We start from the raw sequence: 21,990 nt of genomic DNA, 5'->3' as shown, positions 1-21,990 counted from the left end.
GTTCAACAATTATGGCCGGGACAGATAAAATATCTACACCATGCAAAAAAACATTTTTCAACGAACATTAATTCAGTAGTAAGAAAAGTCAGATCATTAAATGGGAAAAATAGTTTTCTGTGTTATTTGGCACATAGAAACTAACTACTTCCGAACAGGCCTCGAAAGGCCCAACGGTACCGACCGACCGCTGTGTCGCCCTCACTCCAAAGGCGTTATCGCATGCGGATATGGAAGGGCGTAGGGTCAGAATATTGCTCTCCCAGCCGTTGTCAGCTTTCGTTACCTACAGCCGCTACTTTTCAATCGAGTACAAGGGGCTGTCAAATGAGAACGAGACACAGGGCAGACAGTAAGTAAACTGTTTATTGTTCCACTGTGAGACAAGACGGTCAATGCCTTCGTGGAAAAATGTTTGCGGTTACTTGCGGAACAATATTGTAGACAGGCGGACACCGCTTAGTCCGAAGCAAATCGCCGGACGCTGTTTACTGCATTCTAAATATTCTTTGATATGTTTCTACGAGGGTCATTCAATAATTAAAGAGACAAATTGGTCTGGAGAAAAAAAGCGTTTATTTTTACACAACAATATTTTTTCTAGTTTTCGACATAATACCGTTGAACATTTATGCACTTGTTCCAACGGGCCACAAGCTTTCTTATTCCGGCTGCAAAGAACACTTTGTCTTGATGTTTGAATTCCCACAAACTTTTTCACGTCGTCGTTATCGTGGTACCTCTTCCCATGTAACGCCTCTTTTACTGCACCAAGCAAATGGAAATCACTAGCTGCTACATCAGAACTGTAAGGGGGATGAGGCAGTACTTCCCAGCCCATTTTGTCGATGGTTTCACGGGTTCGTTGAGCAATATGAGGACGTGGGTTGTTTTGCTGGTGAATCAGACCTCTCCTCTGAGATCCACGACGTCTCTCTCTGTCTCTCTCTCTCTCTCTCTCTCTCTCTCTCTCTCTCTCTCTCTCTCTCTCATGGCTGTCTTCACCTCGTTTAAAAGCAAATCCTAGTAGTATTGGCTGTTCATTGTACGCTGCTCTTCGAAATAACCTCAAAAAACTAGACCTCCGGTATCCCAAAACACCAACATTTTTCTTGCTGTTGCTTGGGTTTTGAATTTTTTCTTGACAGGTGAGTTGGTGTGCTTCAAATCCATGCTTTGTCATTTTGATTCTGGCTCATAATAGTGAACCCAAGTTTCACTTTTTTGAGGAAGTGCTCACCTCCTCTTTCATAACGTTCCTTTAGTTCTGTGCACATGGTTTCCTTGTGTAGGCGCGTCAACTCCTTTGGGACTCATCTTGCACATGTTTAGCGGTACTTCAGCTTGTTACAGATAATGTTATGAACAATACCAGTACTAACTTGAACCTTATCAAATATCGTTTCCACAGCCACTCGGCGGTCGGCACGAATAATGTCATCAATTCGACTTTCTAGCGAGGAAGTTGAAACTGCAACTGGTCGGCCAGAACGGTGTTCGTCAGTCACTGAGTCGCGACGATTTTTGAACTGCTCCACTCATTTGTAAAAATTTGCACGATTCATACAACTTTCACCATAAACTTTAGACATTCTACAGTATATATTCACTGGTTTCTCGCCTTCAGCAGGTAAAAAACGAATAACACAGCATTGTTCAACTAATGTGGACGTTTCAAGCGGACGCGCCATCGTGAAACGTATTTTCGATGTTGTCAGCTAAACAAGTTGATACATCAGCTGATCAGGGCTCATCCCAGTGATGCCAACTTAAAGCCATAAAAGTTCCAATGTTCCCCTACTGACAGTTTTTTCACCAGACCAATTTGTATCTTTATTTATCGAATGACCCTCGTAAGTATGCAACGGCCTTGCCGCAGTGGATACACCAGTTCCCGTGAGGTCAACGTAGTTGGCGTTGCCGGAACTTGGATGTGTGACCATCCAGGCCGCCATGCGCTGTTGCCATTTTACGGGGTGCACTCAGTCTTGTGATACCAATTGAGAAGCTACTCGACCGAATAGTAGCGGCTCCGGTCACAGAAAACCATCATAACGACCGGGAGAGCGGTGTGCTGACCACTCGTCTCTCCCATCCGCATCCTAAACTGAGGATGACACGGCGATCGCATGGTCCGGGCCACTTGTGGCCTGAAGACGGAGTGCTTGCTTGCTTGCTTTCCCGTAAGTACATATTTTCTCGAGAAAATTAATGTTTTGAAATGTCTAAACGACACTTCTTCCCTATCCTTTCATTTCTCAGCAGTGTGGACAATATATATCATATGGCATTTTACGGGAATATTTATTGTGATGTAGTTCCAGTTGCCACTGAGTCTCGTGTGAAAGGGGTTTTAGTTGAAAGTGCTCTGTCGTCATTCCAGACTTTGCATGATAGCGTTTGACACACATTTCGCAGGTGTGCGATGTCTACGTACACATTCTAGAAACCACTGCGAAGGGCTTGGCAAAAAGGGATCCCGTGTTAGGCTTTCTTCCCGCTCCAGTTGCGTTTGATGCGCGGGTTCTTCTTTTAGATGTCATCCTTCAGCTGTCCACCGCCCCCCCCCCCCCCCCCCAAAGGGGTATCAACGCGGCCTACAGGTCACGTGACGCGCCTCACAGACAACTCACACGCTGCTGTCAGGCTGCTGTTCGCTGTGTGCGCATCTTGCCGCAGCCAGCAGTGTCGCTCGCCTGCCTCTGACGATGCTACGAGTTGCGCCATGTCTGGTAACGTTTTGCTTTTATCGTTTCCGAGAAAAAGTTAGGTCTACAATTCTTTTGCGCGGAACTGCACACCAGACTCCACAATTCTGTGACTGTAATAGGGTCTCATGCATAACTGAGCTTCAACATCTGTCGTTCCAGCTGTCTACATAGCCACAAAGATGAAACCATGCTTCATCAGAGTGGAAAACAATCCAACAACAAAATATTTTTGCGAATAAAATGCAAAAACCAGTGACAGTAGTGTTGTGTTTTTGCTCCATCACACTCTGAAAGCTCGTGCACAACGTGACTGCGATACGGACGAAATTTCAACTTCTTTGTGTTTATGTGAACATTCCCGTATGACATTCCACTTTGTTGACACAGTTTTCGTATCCTTGGTGAACGTACCAAAGATGCGCCGATATTTTGCTATGAGGCACCCATAACACAAAATGACAGCCGGAACGTTCATATTCTTTCACACTACTAGCTTTTCTGAAATGAGAGACTACGGGTGAAACTTGATTTGTTAGGTACCATAGTGTCAGGTAAAGCCATCCTAAAGTCTTCCTCACATTATACGAAAGAATTAGATTTGAAGTAACTTTCAGTATGAACACACATTCACACTGTGGAAAAAAACAACAAAAACGGATATTTGTTCGCTTACAGCTCTGCACTGACATCAAACGGACGAGTAGCTGCTTTGATATCACGCGTTTTGAATCTCCCACAATGCCATCCGATGTCAACATAGCAACACAAATATCCCCGCCGGTGTGTAACTCAGTTTCTCTCCACATTTTTTAATTTTTTTACTTAAGGTTGCGCACTTCTGTCTCACCCTGTATTTCACGACTGTTCACTTTATGCTAATTGTTTAAACTTGTAGGTAAGGTTTCGCGGCTTATTTGGTTTCTGTTTTAAATAGCCTGCCAATTGAGATTTTTCAACATTTTCGTGGCCCTCCCCTGTGAGTAGACCATTGATGTCTCCTTTTTTTGTATATGTACAATATACTCTCTTAGCCATTTTTGATATAGGTCCAACACACTCAAGTAATTGGGCGCACAAGTTATTTGTAAGCACCTATGTAGACTGCACCGGCCGGTGTGGCCGAGCGGTTCTAAGCGCTTCAGTCTGGAACCGCGCGACCGCTACGGCGCAGGTTCGAATCCAGCCTCGGGCATGGATGTGTGTGCTGTCCTTAGGGTAGTTAGGTTTAAGTAGTTCTAAGTTCTAGGGGACTGATGACCTCAGATGTTAAGTCCCATAGTGCTCAGAGCCATTTTTTAGACTGCCAATGAACCGAAGTCTACACCTGCCTCAACAACTGGAGCTGTTTGATCGTCCCATTTCACATACCTACAAACTGTTACACCCAGGTATTTGTATGAGTTGAAAACTGTTCTAACTCATAGAACTTGTATTCAAAGGATACTACTTTTTTCGTTTGGTGAAGTGCATTATTTTACTTGTTTTGCAAATAAAACTGCCTATTTATTTTATTTAATCCATACGCGTTTCGCCTTCTATTGTTTTAAGGCATCATCAGTGGGATCTATAACGATACAGTTTTGTTAGTTTTAGATTATCAAACAGTTCGCGATTTTTTGTAAAAAATGTAATTACTTACGATTTGCTGATCTGTGTTTCCTCACATCTGGTCTGGAGGTCGCACTACCACTTTTGCCACTGTTCTGTATTCACCTCTTCGTGTTTTCGCCATTTACACACTGTTTAGCATGTTTGTCATTCTTTTTTGTGGTGGACTATCGTTCTTCTGTCACTCGATACAACTATTTCGCCGTACACTTCTTTTCACAGCGTAAATATTGCGACTCCATTACGTGTTTCATCGTCTTTGGTATGTTTACCTATGTGCCGCCAACCTAACGAAGTGTATGTTCGTTACTAACTTCTGTTTATGCTGTTTATACCTTCTATGTGCGTATGAGTGAGAGAGAGAGGGGGGGATAGAGCTTTTTTGAGGGGGGGGGGGGCGGTTGTACTAGTTGCTAGCGAGTGGCTGAAACTTTGGTGACAGCTGTTTTGACTTTCCGTTTCAATATTCTGGGGAGGGGTCGTGGATGAGTGAGTCTAAAGATGTTGGGTTCTATTATTAATTTGAACACTGTTTTTATATTTATCCTTTTTGCGAACATTATTCTATTATTTTACCTATTAGTGTAAATGATGAATTGTGTACTTGGTCATTCAACAGGATTTTCCCTTCTGCTTTGGTTTTATGTATGTGGTAATTTTCTTGCATGGTCAGAAGGTGCTTTTTATTGTTGATTCTAATTATTCTCATGTCATCTTCTCTAGTGGTTGGTTTGTGGTCATTTTCTCTCAGGTGTTCTGCAAATGTGGAGTGTTTTGTCCCATATTTCCATGCCCTCATGTGTTCCTTGTATCTGACATCAAATGTTCTCCTTGTTTGCCCCCTTGTACGTGCCTTCACAAGTGTTACATTGTAACTGGTATATACCTGCTTTCTGGTATATGTCTGTTTTTTTTGTCAGTTTTGGGGTGTATTTTTGTATACAATTGTCTGTTGTGTATGCTATGTTTATTCCTTATCTTTTGAAAATGTTGGTGATTTTACGGGTGAGTTTGTGTTTGTATGTCATTGTGTGCCATCTTGTGTTTTCTTTCATTTTTTTTCTGGTTATCCTGTGTAGTCGTTATGGGACTGCATGTTTGTGTTTGGTTCTGTTGTGTTGTTATCTGGTTTGGAGCTTTCTGCTTTTATTTTATTTTTAATTTTGTTGTTTAGCTTTGTGATTGTGTTATTATTGTAACCATTATTTTGTGCTATCTGCATTATTATGTCTAGTTCTTTTTGGTAGCTTTCTTTGGTGAGTGGTACTGTGTTGAATGCATGGAGCATGTGTCGAAGTGCTGCTTGCTTTTGTGCATGAGGGTGGTTCGAGGATTGGGGAATGATAATATCCGTTGCTGTGGGTTTACGGTAAATTTCAATCATATGCTTGTTTTCTTTTTTGATTATTATATCCAGAAAGTTAATTTTGTTGTTCTGTTCTCTTTCAATTGTGAATTTTATATTTTTATTTATCTTGTTGATTTCAGTATGTAGTTTTTCAATGTTTGTTTGTGGTTCATCTATTAAGCAAAGGATGTCATCCAGATACCTGAACCAATATAATATATTGTATTCTTTTGCTACTATTTTTGTGAAAATGATCTGTTCAATGTGGTTTACAAAACTATTTGTTAAGGCTCCTGAAACTGAGGACCCCATTGGCAATCCATCTTCTTGTAAATAAAATTCATTATTGAACTGGAAGTAATTTTGTTCTGTTATGAGCTTTATCAGTGTGCATATTTCCTTAACTTGTTCATCAGGGAGTTGACTATAGGTTTTCAGGTTCTTATGTATAATTTCTATTGTTTCTGGTGTGATGTTGTGATGATGTTTGGTTTGTGGGGTGCTCAACTGCGTGGTTATCAGCGCCCGTACAATTACCCAATCTTTGCTCAGTCCAGTTTCGCCACTTTCCTGGATGATGATGAAATGATGGGGACAACACAAACACCCAGTCATCTCGAGGCAGGTGAAAATCCCTGACCCCGCCGGGAATCGAACCCGGGACCCCGTGCTCGGGAAGCGAGAACGCTACCGCGAGACCACGAGCGGCGGACATATTGTTTCTGGTACTGGTATGTTGGAATACATGTTTTCTATATCAAATGAGAGGAGTGTTGCTGTGTCTGGGATTTTTCTGTCCTTTATTTGTCGTATTAGCTGTGTAGTGTTTTTAATGGTTCTGTCTTCTTATACTTTGAAACTTTCAGACAGTACTTTTAACATGTATCCTGTCAGCTTGTAAGTGGGGGATTTTCTAAAATCCAGTATTGGCCTTACAGGAAGTTTCGGTTTGTGGATTTTTGGTTGGCTTCGGAGGACCGGTGCAGTCGGACTGATCTGTGTCAATTTCCTTTTCTCTGTGTTATCCAGTGTGATGTCAATATTTTTCAGGCCACACAAACAAAAGTGGCATCATTTTACATTTATCGACATTTAGAGCAAGTTGCCGATATTTGCACACACATTGAACTATTATCAAGACCTAACTGGATATTTGTGCAGCTTTTCTCAAGTAGTACTTCATTACAAATACCTGCGTCATCTGCGCAAATTCTGTATTATTGAGCCTGCCAGATGATTAATACACAATGTGAACAACAATGGTCCTGAAGTTACTTCTGTCCATCCAAGATGGTCTGACGTGTCCTCCCTACCGAAAAGTCACGAATCCAATAATAAATTTTGCTTGATACCCCATATTATCCAACTTTTGGCAGTAAACGTTGGCGTGGTAGCGAGTCAAGTGCTTTTCCGGAAACGGGAAATACTGCATCTACGTTACTACATTGGTCCATGACTTTCAGAATGTCATGAGACAGAAGCGCAAGTTGGGTTTCGCGTGATCGACGTTTCCGGAGGGGCACGGAGGAGGTCATTCCGTGTCTGAGCTGAGCGTGTGTCGGGGACTCACGTCCGGTCGGCCAGCCTGGAGCGGGGCCCGGGGAGGCGGCGCCGGCGCCGTCGTCGACGTCGGTGTCGTCGACGCCGACGGCCAGCCCCACGGTGAGGTCCCTGGAGGAGGGCTCCTCGGAGGGCGCGCGCTGGACCGCCGGCGCCCTGCGGTACTCCGGCCTGCGAGAAACGAAAAAGTCGTCAGCGCCGCAACTTCACCGTATCTCTGTGGTAGCGTAAGAGCTACGGAAGCAACCAGCTGTTAGTTCTCTGCATCATTTGAGTGGTATGCCATTACGAACACACAAGTCACTTTGTGACCAGCAAAGATCCAAACCTATCTCCTCAACCCAGTATTATAGTTTTTATATATAAAATTGGCGTCAAATAAGTAAGGCAACACTTTTATCTAGGCCAATTTCGGTTGAAAAAAAGGCGGAATTTGTTATGGATCATCGTTGAATTTTCGCACTTCAGCTCCTGTGGTTTCATGGTGTTGCAGTACGTGGCGGCCCTACACGTTGAAACGTCTTTATATAAATTTTCTATTTATATTGCTGAGTGAAACTAGCTTACTGTCTCTTTGCCATTTCATATATGACCTACAGAATTTGCCCTGACAAACAGAACTCAAACTTTTCCTGTTCATTAAATACTCACAATATTCAACGGTAACGCGATCTGACTGCTTTCAAATTAACTCAAAAGAATGGCCCTGAATAAGAAGAAATCCCAACAATAACCTATACGTTTCATAAGACACTTACCTCACAAAATATCTTCATGACACGAACTACAGCGATACAGCAAGCACCAACACAGCCAGCTCAATAAAAGATTCTAACTATTGTAGGCTCTAACTACTGATAGGCATATGGTTAGCAAAGGAAAGACTTTGTTGCCAAGCAAACAATGTATTTTTACCTCAATAATGTAATATCCAGTTAAAAAAAACATATAATCGTCCGTGACATCCAGTTCCAAAATTTATATAATCATGAATAATATTCAATCTCCAAGTCGGTCACGTCCAAATCGTCCGCTCGCGCTGATACTGCAAACCTCCAACACTGCTAATTATTAACCACTAACCTCCATCACTGCTGACTACTCACATCCAACCTCCATCAGTACTGGCTGTTCCATCAATGCTGGCGATTAACTTCCAACTGCCATCACCGCTGACTGTTAACTTCCAACTGCTAATCCGAACAGCCACAGAGTCTCTTACAGTGTGCGCACGGAGCTGTCAGAGTTATTAATGCAGAGCGCTACATAGCGCTGCCAACATACAAACACATAAACAGCCTACGTACAACGTAGCCATCAAAATGGGGCTTGTAAAGGAGGACAGTTCCAAGTAGGGAGCTGTCATCGAGTTCGTTTTGGCAGAAAACCAGAGCATCACAAATATTCGTAGGGGCTTGCAGAATGTCTACTGAAACTTGGCTGTGAAAGAAAGCAGGTTGAGTGGTTGAGTGAGGTGTTTGTTCTGTCTCCTACGTGTCGGCCGGCTGCACACAGCTGAGACTCCTGCAATGTTGGAACGTGTGGACACTCTCATTCGAGGTGATGGACGGATCACAATGAAACACCTCACTGCGGAAATGGACGTCTGCTGGTTGTGCTGACTCACTCGCCCACCAGTTCGGTACTCAAAGGCGTGTGTGCCCGTTGGGTTCCTCACCATCTAACAGAAGACCGTAAACAGCATCCATCTGTCTGGCCCCATGGAGGATGCACTCAGTGATGCAGACGTTATTGATGCAGCAAGACGCTGGCTCCGGCATCGACCAGTACAGTGTTACCCCGTGGATATACAGGCCCCTCCCACTGAGGTGGCGTAAGGCCGTATCATTGAACGGAGATCATGATGAATAATACGTACTTTCAGGAGCCGGCCGGAGTGGCCGAGCGGTTAAAGGCGCTACAGTCTGGAACCGCACGACCGCTACGGTTGCAGGTTCGAATCCTGCCTCGGGCATGGATGTGTGTGATGTCCTTAGGTTAGTTAGGTTTAAGTAGTTCTAAGTTCTAGGGGACTTATGACCACAGCAGTTGAGTCCCATAGTGCTCAGAGCCATTTGAACCACTTGAACGTACTTTCAGGAAAAAAATGTGTTGCATTACTTATTGAACGCCCCCTCGTGTATATCTCAAAACTGACTTTATGTGAATTTTTAAACTTGTATTCATACAGTCTTAGTCGTGATGTCGTCTCGAAGGCCAATAGATCAAGTTTTCGCTCATATTGCACAGTGACGCTAGTACAGAATCGCTCCACCGCAAGCGCTAGCGGCAATTGCAAGAAAGCCTTTACCGGCCCGGTGCGCGCTCGCTGTGCGTTTTCGCGTGAGGAGTCGGAGTGTGTGGCAACTGTGCAACGTAATTTTCGTACAGAACGTAGTGAAGATCCTTCCAGCAGGCATACTATTAACGAGTCGCGTAAGTATTTTGTTGAAACCGGATGTTCAGCAAGACATAACAAATACTCAGGTCATTCCCTATGCGTCTCTCAGTGTCGTAGATCAAGTGAGAAAGAATCCACCTGGTATGCTTCTCAAGAGATGGACGTCACACATATGACTGTTTAGTAACTGTTATAAAACGATTGCATCTCGAACCATACAGCTTTACAGTGCTACAAGAACTAAAAAGACACTGACAGGATTGTTTGCAAGGACTTTCGTAAAGCAATGTTACACCGATTGGATGAAGATGATTTCATTGGAAAGATAATCTTTTGTGATGAGCTGACTTTCCACTTAAGTGGTAAAGTTAAAAAAGTACAATTGTACAATTTGGGACGGTGAGGCTCCACAAAAATATGTGGAACATGAACGTGATAATCCAAAACTGAATATCTATTGTGCGTCGAGCAGGACCAAAGTTTATGAGAACTGGTTTCTCAGGATGGGGCCGTAATCAGTTACTCTCGGTTACACAACAAATATGTAAACTTTATTTAAAGATATTATAATTTTAAAACAACCACATAAATAAACACTATTGACTGTATGTCCACTGAAGGCCTTATCACAAAATTCCACAATTTTAGGGCCGAAGGCCATCAACAATAACCTCAAACAACAAACAGCTGAAGGCCTGAATTAGAAGTCAGAAGAACAATTGCATGTAGCACATATTAAGATAAACACTTCGTTTTAAACAACTGTAACACGGCTGAAGGCCTTATCATAAAAGAAGTGAAATTATTACTCGGCTGAAGGGCACAAACAATTTCAAATAACAAACGGCTGAACTCCTGAATTAGAAGCTAGGAAAACAATTCCAATAGCACCTTTAAAATAAATCCCTTGCTTTTAAAACAAGTTTGCTTAAAAAAAACTTACTGTAATACGGCTGAAGGCCTTGTCACCAAAGAAGTGAAATTATTGCTCGGCCACACACAATTTCAAATCATAAACGGCTGAAGGCCTGAATTAGAAGTCAGAAGAACAATTCCAAATAGCACGTATTAAGATAAATACTTTGTTTTAAAACAAACTGTAACACAGCTGAAGGCCTTATTATAAAAAAAATTATTACTCGGCTGAAGGCCACACCAACAGTAATTAGAAAATCACAAATATCCTTAAAACAAACATCATAATCTAAGGAATCAGGGCAAGCGGTTCTCAGCAAGCGTTCCAAGGGTCGGCCAAACATAATGTAAGGTGAGACAGGCAGCCAAGACTTGTAATCACGTAACAGGAGGGCAACTCAAACTAGGGTCAACTTAAGCGCCGACCGACCGACTAACCAATTCGCCTAACGTCCGATCACCAGTACAACGATGGAATATTTTTAGGCAAGGGTGAAGAGACAGACAGAACTACGTCCTCAGAAAACACACAAGGCCGAAGGAAAATACTAGAACCAACGCAGACCTCCCAAAAAAAAAAAAAAAAATGCACAGTACAACACAAGAGGCTGTCGAACTACACGCCGTGTGGGACAGCATCAACACGACGAGGAAAGGTACACTGCCGGAAAAGGAAGCTAATCTCCAGGGCAGGTAACTGGGGCATTAGAGGCCACAAGGCGGAAAATACCGCTGGTTACAAAAATGGTTCAAATGGCTCTGAGCACTATGGGACTTAACATCTATGTCCATCAGTCCCCTAGAACTTAGAACTAGTTAAACCTAACTAACCTAAGGACATCACACACATCCATGCCCGAGGCAGGATTCGAACCTGCGACCGTAGCGGTCACGCGGTTCCAAACTCTACATGTACATCGACATCTACATCCATACTCCGCAAGCCACCTGACGGTGTGTGGCGGAGGGTACCTTGAGTACCTCTATCGGTTCTCCCTTCTATTCCAGTCTCGTATTCTTCGTGGAAAGAAGGATTGTCGGTATGCCTCTGTGTGGGCTCTAATCTCTATGATTTTATCCTCATGGTCTCTTCGCGAGATATACGTAGGAGGGAGCAATATACTGCTTGACTCCTCGGTGAAGGTATGTTCTCGAAACTTTGGAAAAAGCCCGTAGCGAGCTACTGAGCGTCTCTCCTGGAGAGTCTTCCACTGGAGTTTATCTATCATCTCCGTAACGCTTTCGCGATTACTAAATGATCCTGTAACGAAGCGCGCTGCTCTCCGTTGGATCTTCTCTATCTCTTCTATCAACCCTATCTGGTACGGATCCCACACTGCTGAGCAGTATTCAAGCAGTGGGCGAACAAGCGTACTGTAACCTACTTCCTTTGTTTTCGGATTGCATTTCCTTAGGATTCTTCCAATGAATCTCAGTCTGGCATCTGCTTTACCGACGATCAACATTATATGATCATTCCATTTTAAATCACTCCTAATGCGTACTCCCAGATAATTTATGGTATTAACTGCTTCCAGTTGCTGACCTGCTATTTTGTAGCTAAATGATAAAGGATCTATCTTTCTGTGTATTCGCAGCACATTACACTTGTCTACATTGAGATTCAATTGCCATTCCCTGCACCATGCGTCAATTCGCTGCAGATCATCCTGCATTTCAGTACAATTTTCCATTGTTACAATCTTTCGATACACCACAGCATCATCTGCAAAAAGCCTCAGTGAACTTCCGATGTCATCCACCAGGTCATTTATGTATATTGTGAATAGCAACGGTCCTATGACACTCCCCTGCGGCACACCTGAAATCACTCTTACTGCGGAGGACTTCTCTCCATTGAGAATGACATGCTGTGTCCTGTTATCTAGGAACTCCTCAATCCAATCACACAATTGGTCTGATAGTCCATATGCTCTTACTTTGTTCATTAAACGACTGTGGGGAACTGTATCGAACGCCTTGCGGAAGTCAAGAAACACGGCATCTACCTGTGAACCCGTGTCTATGGCCCTCTGAGTCTCGTGGACGAATAGCGCGAGCTGGGTTTCACACGACCGTCTTTTTCGAAACCCATGCTGATTCCTACAGAGTAGATTTCTAGTCTCCAGAAAAGTCATTATACTCGAACTGACGCGCTTAGAACCGCACGGCCACACCGGCCGGCTCCGCTGGTTACAAAAATGGTTCAAATGGCTCTGAGCACTATGGGACTTAACATCTATGGTCATCAGTCCCCTAGAACTTAGAACTACTTAAACCTAACCAACCTAAGGACATCACACACATCCATGCCCGAGGCAGGATTCGAACCTACGACCGTAGCAGTCGCGCCGCTGGTTACACTTCACTAATAAGAATAATACTAAATTCAATGATAAAGAATAAATACAGAAAGACGGCTGCAATATTTTACCGCCCTGAAAGATTTCATTCGTTGCCGCCAGGCTCAGCGGCCCTGGGAGCAACAAACCGCCGACCAAAGCGAGATCTGAGAACAGTCGAGGTTGCATTAGCAGTTGACTCTTCACCCAACTTAAACGTCCAGGGGTCGGTGTGGAACGAAGTCGCCGCTCTCGCAGCTACCCCTCCTCGATACGCAGCGGCCGCAGCTCGCCGTCGTACTGCACGCGCCTGCTCGCTGCTGCGCCCCAACCGAACACATCTCCGTTCGCAACCCCTCCACCAAATCCAGTACGCAGACAGCATTAAAATAACTGCTCATTCAAAACCACAAGATACACACGGATCCGGAAAAACAATTCCACCAACAACGCACAATACTAAAACCAGTCACTGTGAAACAACACGGACGAATTATAAGTCGGCACAAACACAGAGAAGCCGGAAGCGGTCGGAAGACCAAATGCACGTCGTCCGCTGCGACGACCGACCGAACGACCAACCAACGGTCGTCCCCACTCAAGTCAGGCACGGAAAAGATCCCAGTATAAATCGTCGACTGACAACTTACTGCCATGAGGTCACTTCGACATGCGAACACACACACACACACACACACACACACACAAGTGAAAGTTGCACTACTCGAATATCATGGTCCATTCAACAAAACCTCGCTGAATCCGGTCCTTGACGTGGTCGTGCACTCTCGCGACCACATCGTTCTGTCGGACAGTGCTTGTATGTCGCCAGCGGTCGGGCGAATACTGGCTGTCCCTACCTCACTGCTGCTCCGTCCCAACTAGCTCGACACACGACGACCCAGAAATACTAGAGGCCGCTCCAAAGACGGTACCACACTACACGCTATCGATAAGCGCGGCTGCTGCCACTCACGGACAGACGAGGAGAGCAAACGTAGTGGCGCCTGTGAACACACTAAGAAAACGAGACGCCACTATCGCTATTACAAGATGCCAAGCTATGAATGGCATCAACGCGAGCTGCACGTGACTCAGTTTACAGACCATTCTCTTGTCAAGAGTAAACGCTCCGGAATAGTGTACACAGGATATGCTGGAAAACTTTTTAATCCCCCAGATTGTAGTTGATGACCAATAACGGAGCCTACAATTCATGCAAAATGGCACATCACCACACCACCCCTCCGTAGTTTCCTAGATGTCTGTAAGCAGTGAGGCTCGATCGGCGATATTCCCACTGCTGGGATGGGTCATCTTTCCAGTGATGTGCGCAGACCGCGCGGTGGCGCGGTGGCGGGCTGATCGGGGATCGAGGGGTAACCTCCAGCAAGTAGGGAGGATTTTTGCTTTGGGACGCCTAGCAGTAACGTCGTTTGGGAAGTCGGGCGGACAGTACAGGCGCCGTTGTCGAGGCAGCAGGAGGAGCGCATCTTAAATGGGCTGTTTATCCGGGTGATGGCGTCGTAGCAAATATCGCCGTCGTGGAAGCAGTCACGTTACTGGGAAGCCGTTGGTGTATTTCGCTTCCTGCATGTCTCCTGATCTGTGGCGGCTGGCTTCGTCGAACAAGCAACAGGGTAAGGGCCTTGCTTGTGCTGTAAATTGTGGCTGGAATCAACTACTGGGTTCAGTGCTGTTGACTTCATATTTTTGGTCGGCCATTGCTACTCCTACTGTCCTCGATGATCAGCATTTACTAGGGCTGTAGTGCTGATACATTCTGTTTGTAGATTGCTACTGTCAGTTTCAATTTTGACCAGTTTGGCTGGTCCTTATCTAAGTGCCGCCTGGTTATTGTATTTATATCACACAACGAAGTTAAGCTGGCCAATTGCTGTAGATACACATAGATAAAATTTTCCCTGGATATTTTGCTGCAAATTGCAATAACATTACTGTTACGTTTCTATCTAAAGTGATAGTGTGTCCAAGAGACATGTGCCTGATTCTAAATGAGTAGTTTCACAAATTCTTACAAGTTACTGAGAGGCCAGTTGTTATTGTGTGTTTAAATAGTTCGAAACTGATTCTATCAATGCATCAGGAAGTCAGGGAAAGACCACTCCCTCCCACAAAATTACCGACCCATCAGTCTGCTGTGTTCGCTCAGCAAGATTGTTGAGAAGGTAATACTAAAACGTATCACTAGGCATTGCATCGCCAACGACACCCTAAGACCGGAGCAATTCGGCTTTAGGAATCACCACTCGACAACTCAACAACTCCCCCGCGTAGTCGAACATGTAACACACGGCTACAACATGAACAAAGCCACAGGGGCCGTGTTCCTAGACATCTAAAAGGCTTTCGATCGTCTCTGGCACAACGGACTCATACGCAAACTAAGCGAAGCTGGTTTCCCGGACGGACTCGTACGACTCATACACTCATATCTCACGAACAGATGTTTCAACACTAACGTGCAGGATAAACAATCAACACAACACGGTATCCAAGCTTGAGTACCCCAAGGAAGCATCCTAGGGCCCATCTTGTTTAACCTGTACATTAATGACTTCCCAGCGACACGAAACACGACGTTAGCCGTCTACGCGGATGACACAGCCATCCTCGCGCAAGACTGGAAACCGTCGAACATCAACTCACGAATACAGACAGTACTCAGAACAGCTGAGCCTTGGCTGGAGCGATGGCGTATTAAAGTAAACGTCGACAAGTGCGAAGCAGTTCTGTTCACACGCAGACCGAAACTACTGCGCAAACACCAACACTGTAAACCGATAACACTACATACACGCCCAATACGTTTCCGAGAGAAAGTCAGATACCTTGGTGTCTGGCTGGACCGGAAACTTACATGGGGGGACCACATCGAATACGTTGCCAACCGAGCGCACGCGAGGCTCAAACAGCTCTACCCAATGCTCAACAGGGAAAGCACACTGAATAGGAGGGTGTCGAGGTCCTTATACATGACACTGATTAGACCTCTGATGACGTACGCAGCTCCCGTCTGGGGATATGCAGCTCCCACACGACTGCGCCGCCTGCAGATCATACAGAACAAAGTGCTACGAATCATTAGCAATGCTCCACGCTACACACGCACCGTGGATCTTCACCATGAATACCGCCTTCATGCCCTCAAGGAAGTATTCAAGAAACACGCCACACGACTATACAGGAACTCGAGACACTCGAACAATCCTTTCATCCTCACTCTGGGAAACTACGATCACAACCACAGGTGGAAACACAAGCGACCAAAGACACTGCTAGCTAGGGCATAACCACCTATGGTAAACTAACATACGCAAACAGCGACAAACGTCGGCAAGCCCCTGCATATCAGCAACACTGACTGGCAACTACCAGCTGCTATTAGAGCCGACCAACAGGCCACAGCAGGGACACCGACGAGCTCGCCCACAGACGCACGAACAATCTCCGAACATTCCCTCACACTGTGCCTCCGGTATATGACCTATCGGACACAAGACCGATAACAAACCTAACTGTTGCAGGTTGCAGGACGCTGAACGAGGACTCTGTACCAACACCCAGCGCCAGCCGCCGAGCAGCACAAACGCACAACGTCAAGGTATCGACATGCATGATACCCACTACTAACAAAGCCTATCTTTGCACAACCTATCGCAGGCAGCAAGACAACCGCTACTGCTCTTGCCGCCCGACCTAACTTTCGCAGAGGTTTTTTTCCCTTGGCTCTTGCCTTGGCACTTTTTTTCCTCTGCCCTTCAAACCACTACCCTTCGTCAGATTTCGGCCAATCTATCTCCAGATGAGCGCGTATTAATGGTTAATCCTAACCAGACGTACGCAAACATCGCAGTACCCACATCCTGCGACACCTCACTTTAGTGAATACTAACCCTTATGCAGAGATGGCAGTAGACATTTTGTGTTGGCCATCATGCCGGTGTGGGCGTGGAGGGGCTCCACCTCTATAAAAAAAAAATCTATTAATGAAAGTACAAGAATTCCTTAAGTGACAGTATGTGGATATGGTAATTTATTTCTGAAGTAACTTGCTCTCACCTAAATGGTAATTTTAAAAATGTTTTGATTGTTTTATTTGTTATAAATGTTCAGTGCGACTGTCGATGGCGATTGTCTGATGTGTCACTTGGTCCAGTCGTGCCAACTCGCGGCCTATAGTGCTGAGCTTGTGTCGTTGTGTAAAAGTTGAATTCCATGCTGTGCTGACACACCAGTCTGCTTTCCAGGTAAATGGATGACCCGAGGTGAACCAATTCCATGGTCCCCATGTTCACTGGACCTGACAACTCTTGCCTTTTTGTTTTGGGGATTCATCAAGGATACCGCATTTGTTCCTACCTTGCCGGTTTCCTTACCAGAGTAGAAAGCCAGAATCTGTCTACCAGTTGAAGAAGTCACGCCAGACATGACGTAGCGAGTTTGGCAAGAAATCGGCTTCAGATGGAGTGTGTGCCGCATAACTATTGGAAGTCACAGTGAGCCTTTTTAGGTATAAGATAAAATTCTTGGTGTCTTTTGCTATAAAAATTGCACCAAAATCGTGTCTGTACGTTAAACGAATATATCAAAGTAAAGTCCTTCTTGACACTCCCATTGTATATACACTGAAGCGCCAAAGAAACTGTTTTAGGCATGCATATCCTAATACAGAGATATGTAAACATGCCGAATACAGCGCTGCGTTCGGCAACGCCTAGATAAGGCAACAAGTGCCTGGTGCAGTTTTTATATCGGTTACTGCTACTACAATGGCAGGTTATTAAGATTGAAGTGAGTTTGAACGTAGTGCTGTCGGCGCACGAGCGAAGGGAGACAGCATCTCCGATGTAGCGATGAAGTGGGATTTTCCCGTACGACCATTTCACGAGTGTACTGTCAGTATCAGGAATCCGATAAAACATGAAATCTCCAACATCGCTGTAGCCAGAAAAAGATGACAGTCTCGAAACCGGTAAGCAGTTCTCGAAATCACAAGCTGTGTTTAGCGCGCTCACACACACACACACACACACACACAGCCTGAGGGCCGGCCCACATGAATGAACTCGTGGCCTGAGCAGCCGCGCACCACGCTCCAGGCAGCAAATGGCGCCCCTCTCACAGGCTGTGTTGCGGCGGAACGACAGTCGTCGGCACGACGATAAAGAACGGAAGAGCAGAGAGGGCTGTGAGACGACGTCAGCCAATAGTACGCTGACTACGACGCTACCACGACAAGAGCGGCATCTAGGCCAAGAGAACATAAGCGCCGCTCCGCCTAGCCGCGGAAGTGGAAGAAGAGCCGTCATACAAACGCTGCAGCAGTGACTTACGAACTGTATTATTTTGTTTACATTGAAATTGGATATACCGAAGGACATCGATTAATCGCATATCGCCATTTGCTTGTAACACCCCTTTGTAATTATGCAAAGTTAAGTATTATCAATTTAACTTACTGAACAAACTCCATTAATATGATGTGCTTGAATTGTTGTCTAGGGATCCGAGAAAACAGCTTCCGAGGCGCCCTATATTAGACGACTGGACAGGATACTACAGGCCGAGTGCATTCTATCCGCTGTCAACAACAAATCCGACACAGTTCGTGAGTCCACAGGTACGACCAGCAAAGCACAGGAATTTGGACAAAGCGAGACAGAAATGGAAAGATCGTCCACTCAAAAAAAAAGACTAACAGAAAGACTGAATTTCCCGGCAGATGTGGCCGAGCGGTGCTAGGCGCTTCAGTCTGAAACCGCGCGACCGCTACAGTCGCATGTTCGAATCCTGCCTCAGGCAAGAATGTGTGTGACTTCCTTAGGTTATTTAGATTTAAGTAGTTCTAAGTTCTAGGCGACTGATTACCTCAGATGTTAAGTCACGTAGTGCTCAGAGCCATTTGAACCACTTGAAAGACTGAATTTTCTGAAAGGAATCGAAAACGACCAAAAACAGCATTCCAGACGGTCTCGCATCCATAGTACGCACAACCGTGGCGATCGCACTCTTCTGTTTTATGTCGTACAAATTACAACGCTGTCAGAGTTGTGGAAGTTTGTTGTTATTACTGTTCTTAAATCAATTGCGTACACACCAGTTTCCCCATTTTTCTTCTAAAATGATCCGTTATTCTGATTTGCAGTTTCTTTAAAATTATGGTAAAATGATATGCTAAACTCTAATGCAAACAAATTATTTTTATGTTAAATGTTTTATTATTTTGTCGTTATTATTTTCAAAACATTAGGTTTTATAATACAGAGTCTGGCAAAAAGGCCTCCCTTATTTCGAAGGGTAATTACGAACAAGGTACAGAGCAAATACTTTTACTTGTGGACTACGAATACTATGCCATTTTGAATTAGTTGGTTTTAAAAATTATGTCTAGTAAACGGCGTTCTCCATAGATGCCAGACTGACCGAGCCATTTTCCAGAATTTGTCCACTGTTCTTCGTGATGTTTCCAGTGGAATGGCAGCCTGTTCCTGGGTGACTGCCTGCTTACGAGCCATTAACTGTCCTCAAAGATAAAAAAAAACCACAAGACGATAAATCGGTCCACTTTGTGGGCCAGCCGAGGTCTCCTCGCGAAGAACGAAGACGATCAGGAAACAAGTCTCTCAAAATTTCTAGACAACATCGAGAGGCTTGAGCTGTGGCTCCGTATTGTTGGCACCAGATTTCTTCCCCTTCATGGTCTCCAAACAAACTGGTTTTACTGTCGTATCTATCACTAGCATTTTGAATTAACTATTACCGTTACGCCGTCTTCTTCGAAAAAATTAGGACCCTATTCACCTAATTCAGCAACGGCACACCAAACTGTCACACGGTGGTTGAGGAGTAGTCTGCGGTGAATTCCTGAAGGTTCTCCGCTGCCCAGAAGCGGAAATTTTGTTTATTTACAGTATCTGACAAGGCGGAGTGGGCCTCCCCGCAAGAAATGGAAACAGCGCTTGGGACTGTATTGTGAAGACTTTCCTCACACACAGCTGAGCGAGTTTCAAAATGCTCTGACTTCATGCTTCGGTTGTCCGGCCCTGGTAGCTCAGTGGTCAGCGTGACAGACTGTCAATACTAGGGCCCCGGGTTCGATTCCCTGCTGAGTCGGAGATTTTCTCCGCTCAGGGACTGGGTGTTGTGTTGTCCTAATCATCATCATTTCATCCCCATCGACACGCAGGTCGCCGAAGTGGCGTCAACTCGAAAGACTTGCACCAGGCGAACGGTCTACCCGACGGGAGGCCCTCGTCACACGACATTTCATTCTTCGGTTACTGTCATTTTGTAGGGGTGCATATGAGGATCCTTGCGCAAATTGTCCTATCAGACAATCCGAGCGCAGCTGCGTGTTTAGGTGCTGAATGCTGGACTGACACCCTCACATATGCCATAGTTTCTGGCCTCGTTCTCATCCGAGGTAGGCCAGCAGATTTTCTTTTCGCTGCAGAACCTGACGCTTTGAAGTTGTATACTCAAACTCGAATATGTTTTTCTTTATTTTTTAATTTATTTTTTATCAGGAACAAACCATGCCGACCAAGTTCGAACTAAATGCGAAATGCTCGCTGAGTAGTGATGACAGAACCATTATTATGAATATACTACACAAACAAACACCCGACGCTTACTTAACCAAGGCAATACGCCTTATGAAAATGGCACATTCACGGCTATCGACCGTCCACCTGCTTAGGTGGGTGGTAACGTGCTTGTCTCCTATGCACTGGGCCCGGGTTCGATTCCTGGTGGAGTTGGAAATTTTGCGCACTCATGGACTGGACGTTGTGTTGTCCTCATCATCGGCCTCAAGTCGCTCAATGTGGCGCCGACTGGAACCTGACTTGCGTTTGGCGGCCGAACCCGAATGGGACCTCCTGGACAACAATGCCATACAATCGTTTCATTTCATTATACTGCTATCGATCGACATCCCCTGCACATTGGTAACCCCACCACAACGCACACAACAGTCTCTCCAAAAACTGGAAAAACTGGAGGACTCTTTGCCTGACCCTGTTTATTAAAAATGGGAATGACAGAATTTTTTTTTTGGGGGGGGGGGGGGAGACAAAAGCTAAATGTGAAACCCCACCCTTATCCCCCACTCCCCAAGAAGAACTGTAGATCTCTGCCTCACAGGTATAATCTACCAGGTGGCTGTAATTAAAGTGCAGCTCTCATAGAGCATCAGTATGGGCTGCAATTATCGTATGGCAACGAAACTTGGTAGGTATGCTAATACCTTAATTTGGAATCGATTTCCGCTGGAAAAAAGTTAGTTCCACTTTTGGCCGCCAGGTGCAAACCTGGCGCTGTACAGCATCTCATAGACGACCCCAGAGCTCACACTGAATGAATTTTGTACGTGGCAGCTAATAATAGAATCAATATTATGCCTCTCTCACATGTTTGACCTTTTCCTAATACATTACATATGGAAACAGTCCTACATGTCTTTTACAGCAACAGATTTGCATCTGCTCGCCAAAATTACAACTAATTTTTTTCCAGAATAAACTGATTCTGATTCCACATTAACAAATTTCGCTGTCATACGATAGTTATAGCACTTACTGGACCGCCATGAGTAGCTGCATAACCACCTGGTATGTTACTAAATCTCTATCCCTGAACCCCATACCAGTTACAGGTTGCCTATCTAGCGGCTTCCAGGGACAACAAAAATTCGATTTTCAATATTTCGAGTAACTATTCAGCAAATTCTAAAATTTAAAATGCCGTCATAATTTGCTCATCGAAAGGTACACTCTTTCCTTAAAAGTTTAACACAATAAGGCAAATATTACGGTAGAAACTGTGTTTTTGTGTCAATGCAGTTTAATTGATGGCGCACAAGTATGCACGGTTTATTCATCCAGTATTTGAGAATGAGACCACTTAGCAACTTCCAACAAAAATTACGTTCAATTTCAAAGCTTTTCCCGACTTTTCCTCGCTGGCACTCCCCCTAAAATAATGAAAGGAAAAATAGTTTGTATCACTGATTTCACTTGCGTTGTTCATGCAGTGAAATTTCAGCACCATAGTTGACGTTTTTATCTACCAGCCAGGTTA

The 21,990-nt window shown here is 44.7% G+C and overlaps 1 protein-coding gene across 1 annotated transcript in view; it reads right to left on the bottom strand.

Annotated features, from left to right (window-relative positions):
- LOC126095357 (uncharacterized) overlaps positions 1-21,990 on the bottom strand; it is a 191,615-nt gene that overhangs the window by 142,531 nt on the left and 27,094 nt on the right. The window contains exon 2 of the mRNA XM_049910164.1: positions 7,238-7,398. Within this exon, the coding sequence (XP_049766121.1) occupies positions 7,238-7,398 (161 nt within the window). The remainder of the gene's footprint in view (positions 1-7,237; positions 7,399-21,990) is intronic.

This window comes from Schistocerca cancellata, chromosome 8 (assembly GCF_023864275.1).
Source record: "Schistocerca cancellata isolate TAMUIC-IGC-003103 chromosome 8, iqSchCanc2.1, whole genome shotgun sequence".
Lineage (NCBI taxonomy): Eukaryota > Metazoa > Arthropoda > Insecta > Orthoptera > Acrididae > Schistocerca > Schistocerca cancellata.
The sequence above is the reverse complement of the archived record's forward strand: the minus strand, read 5'-3'. Positions and strand labels throughout refer to the sequence as shown.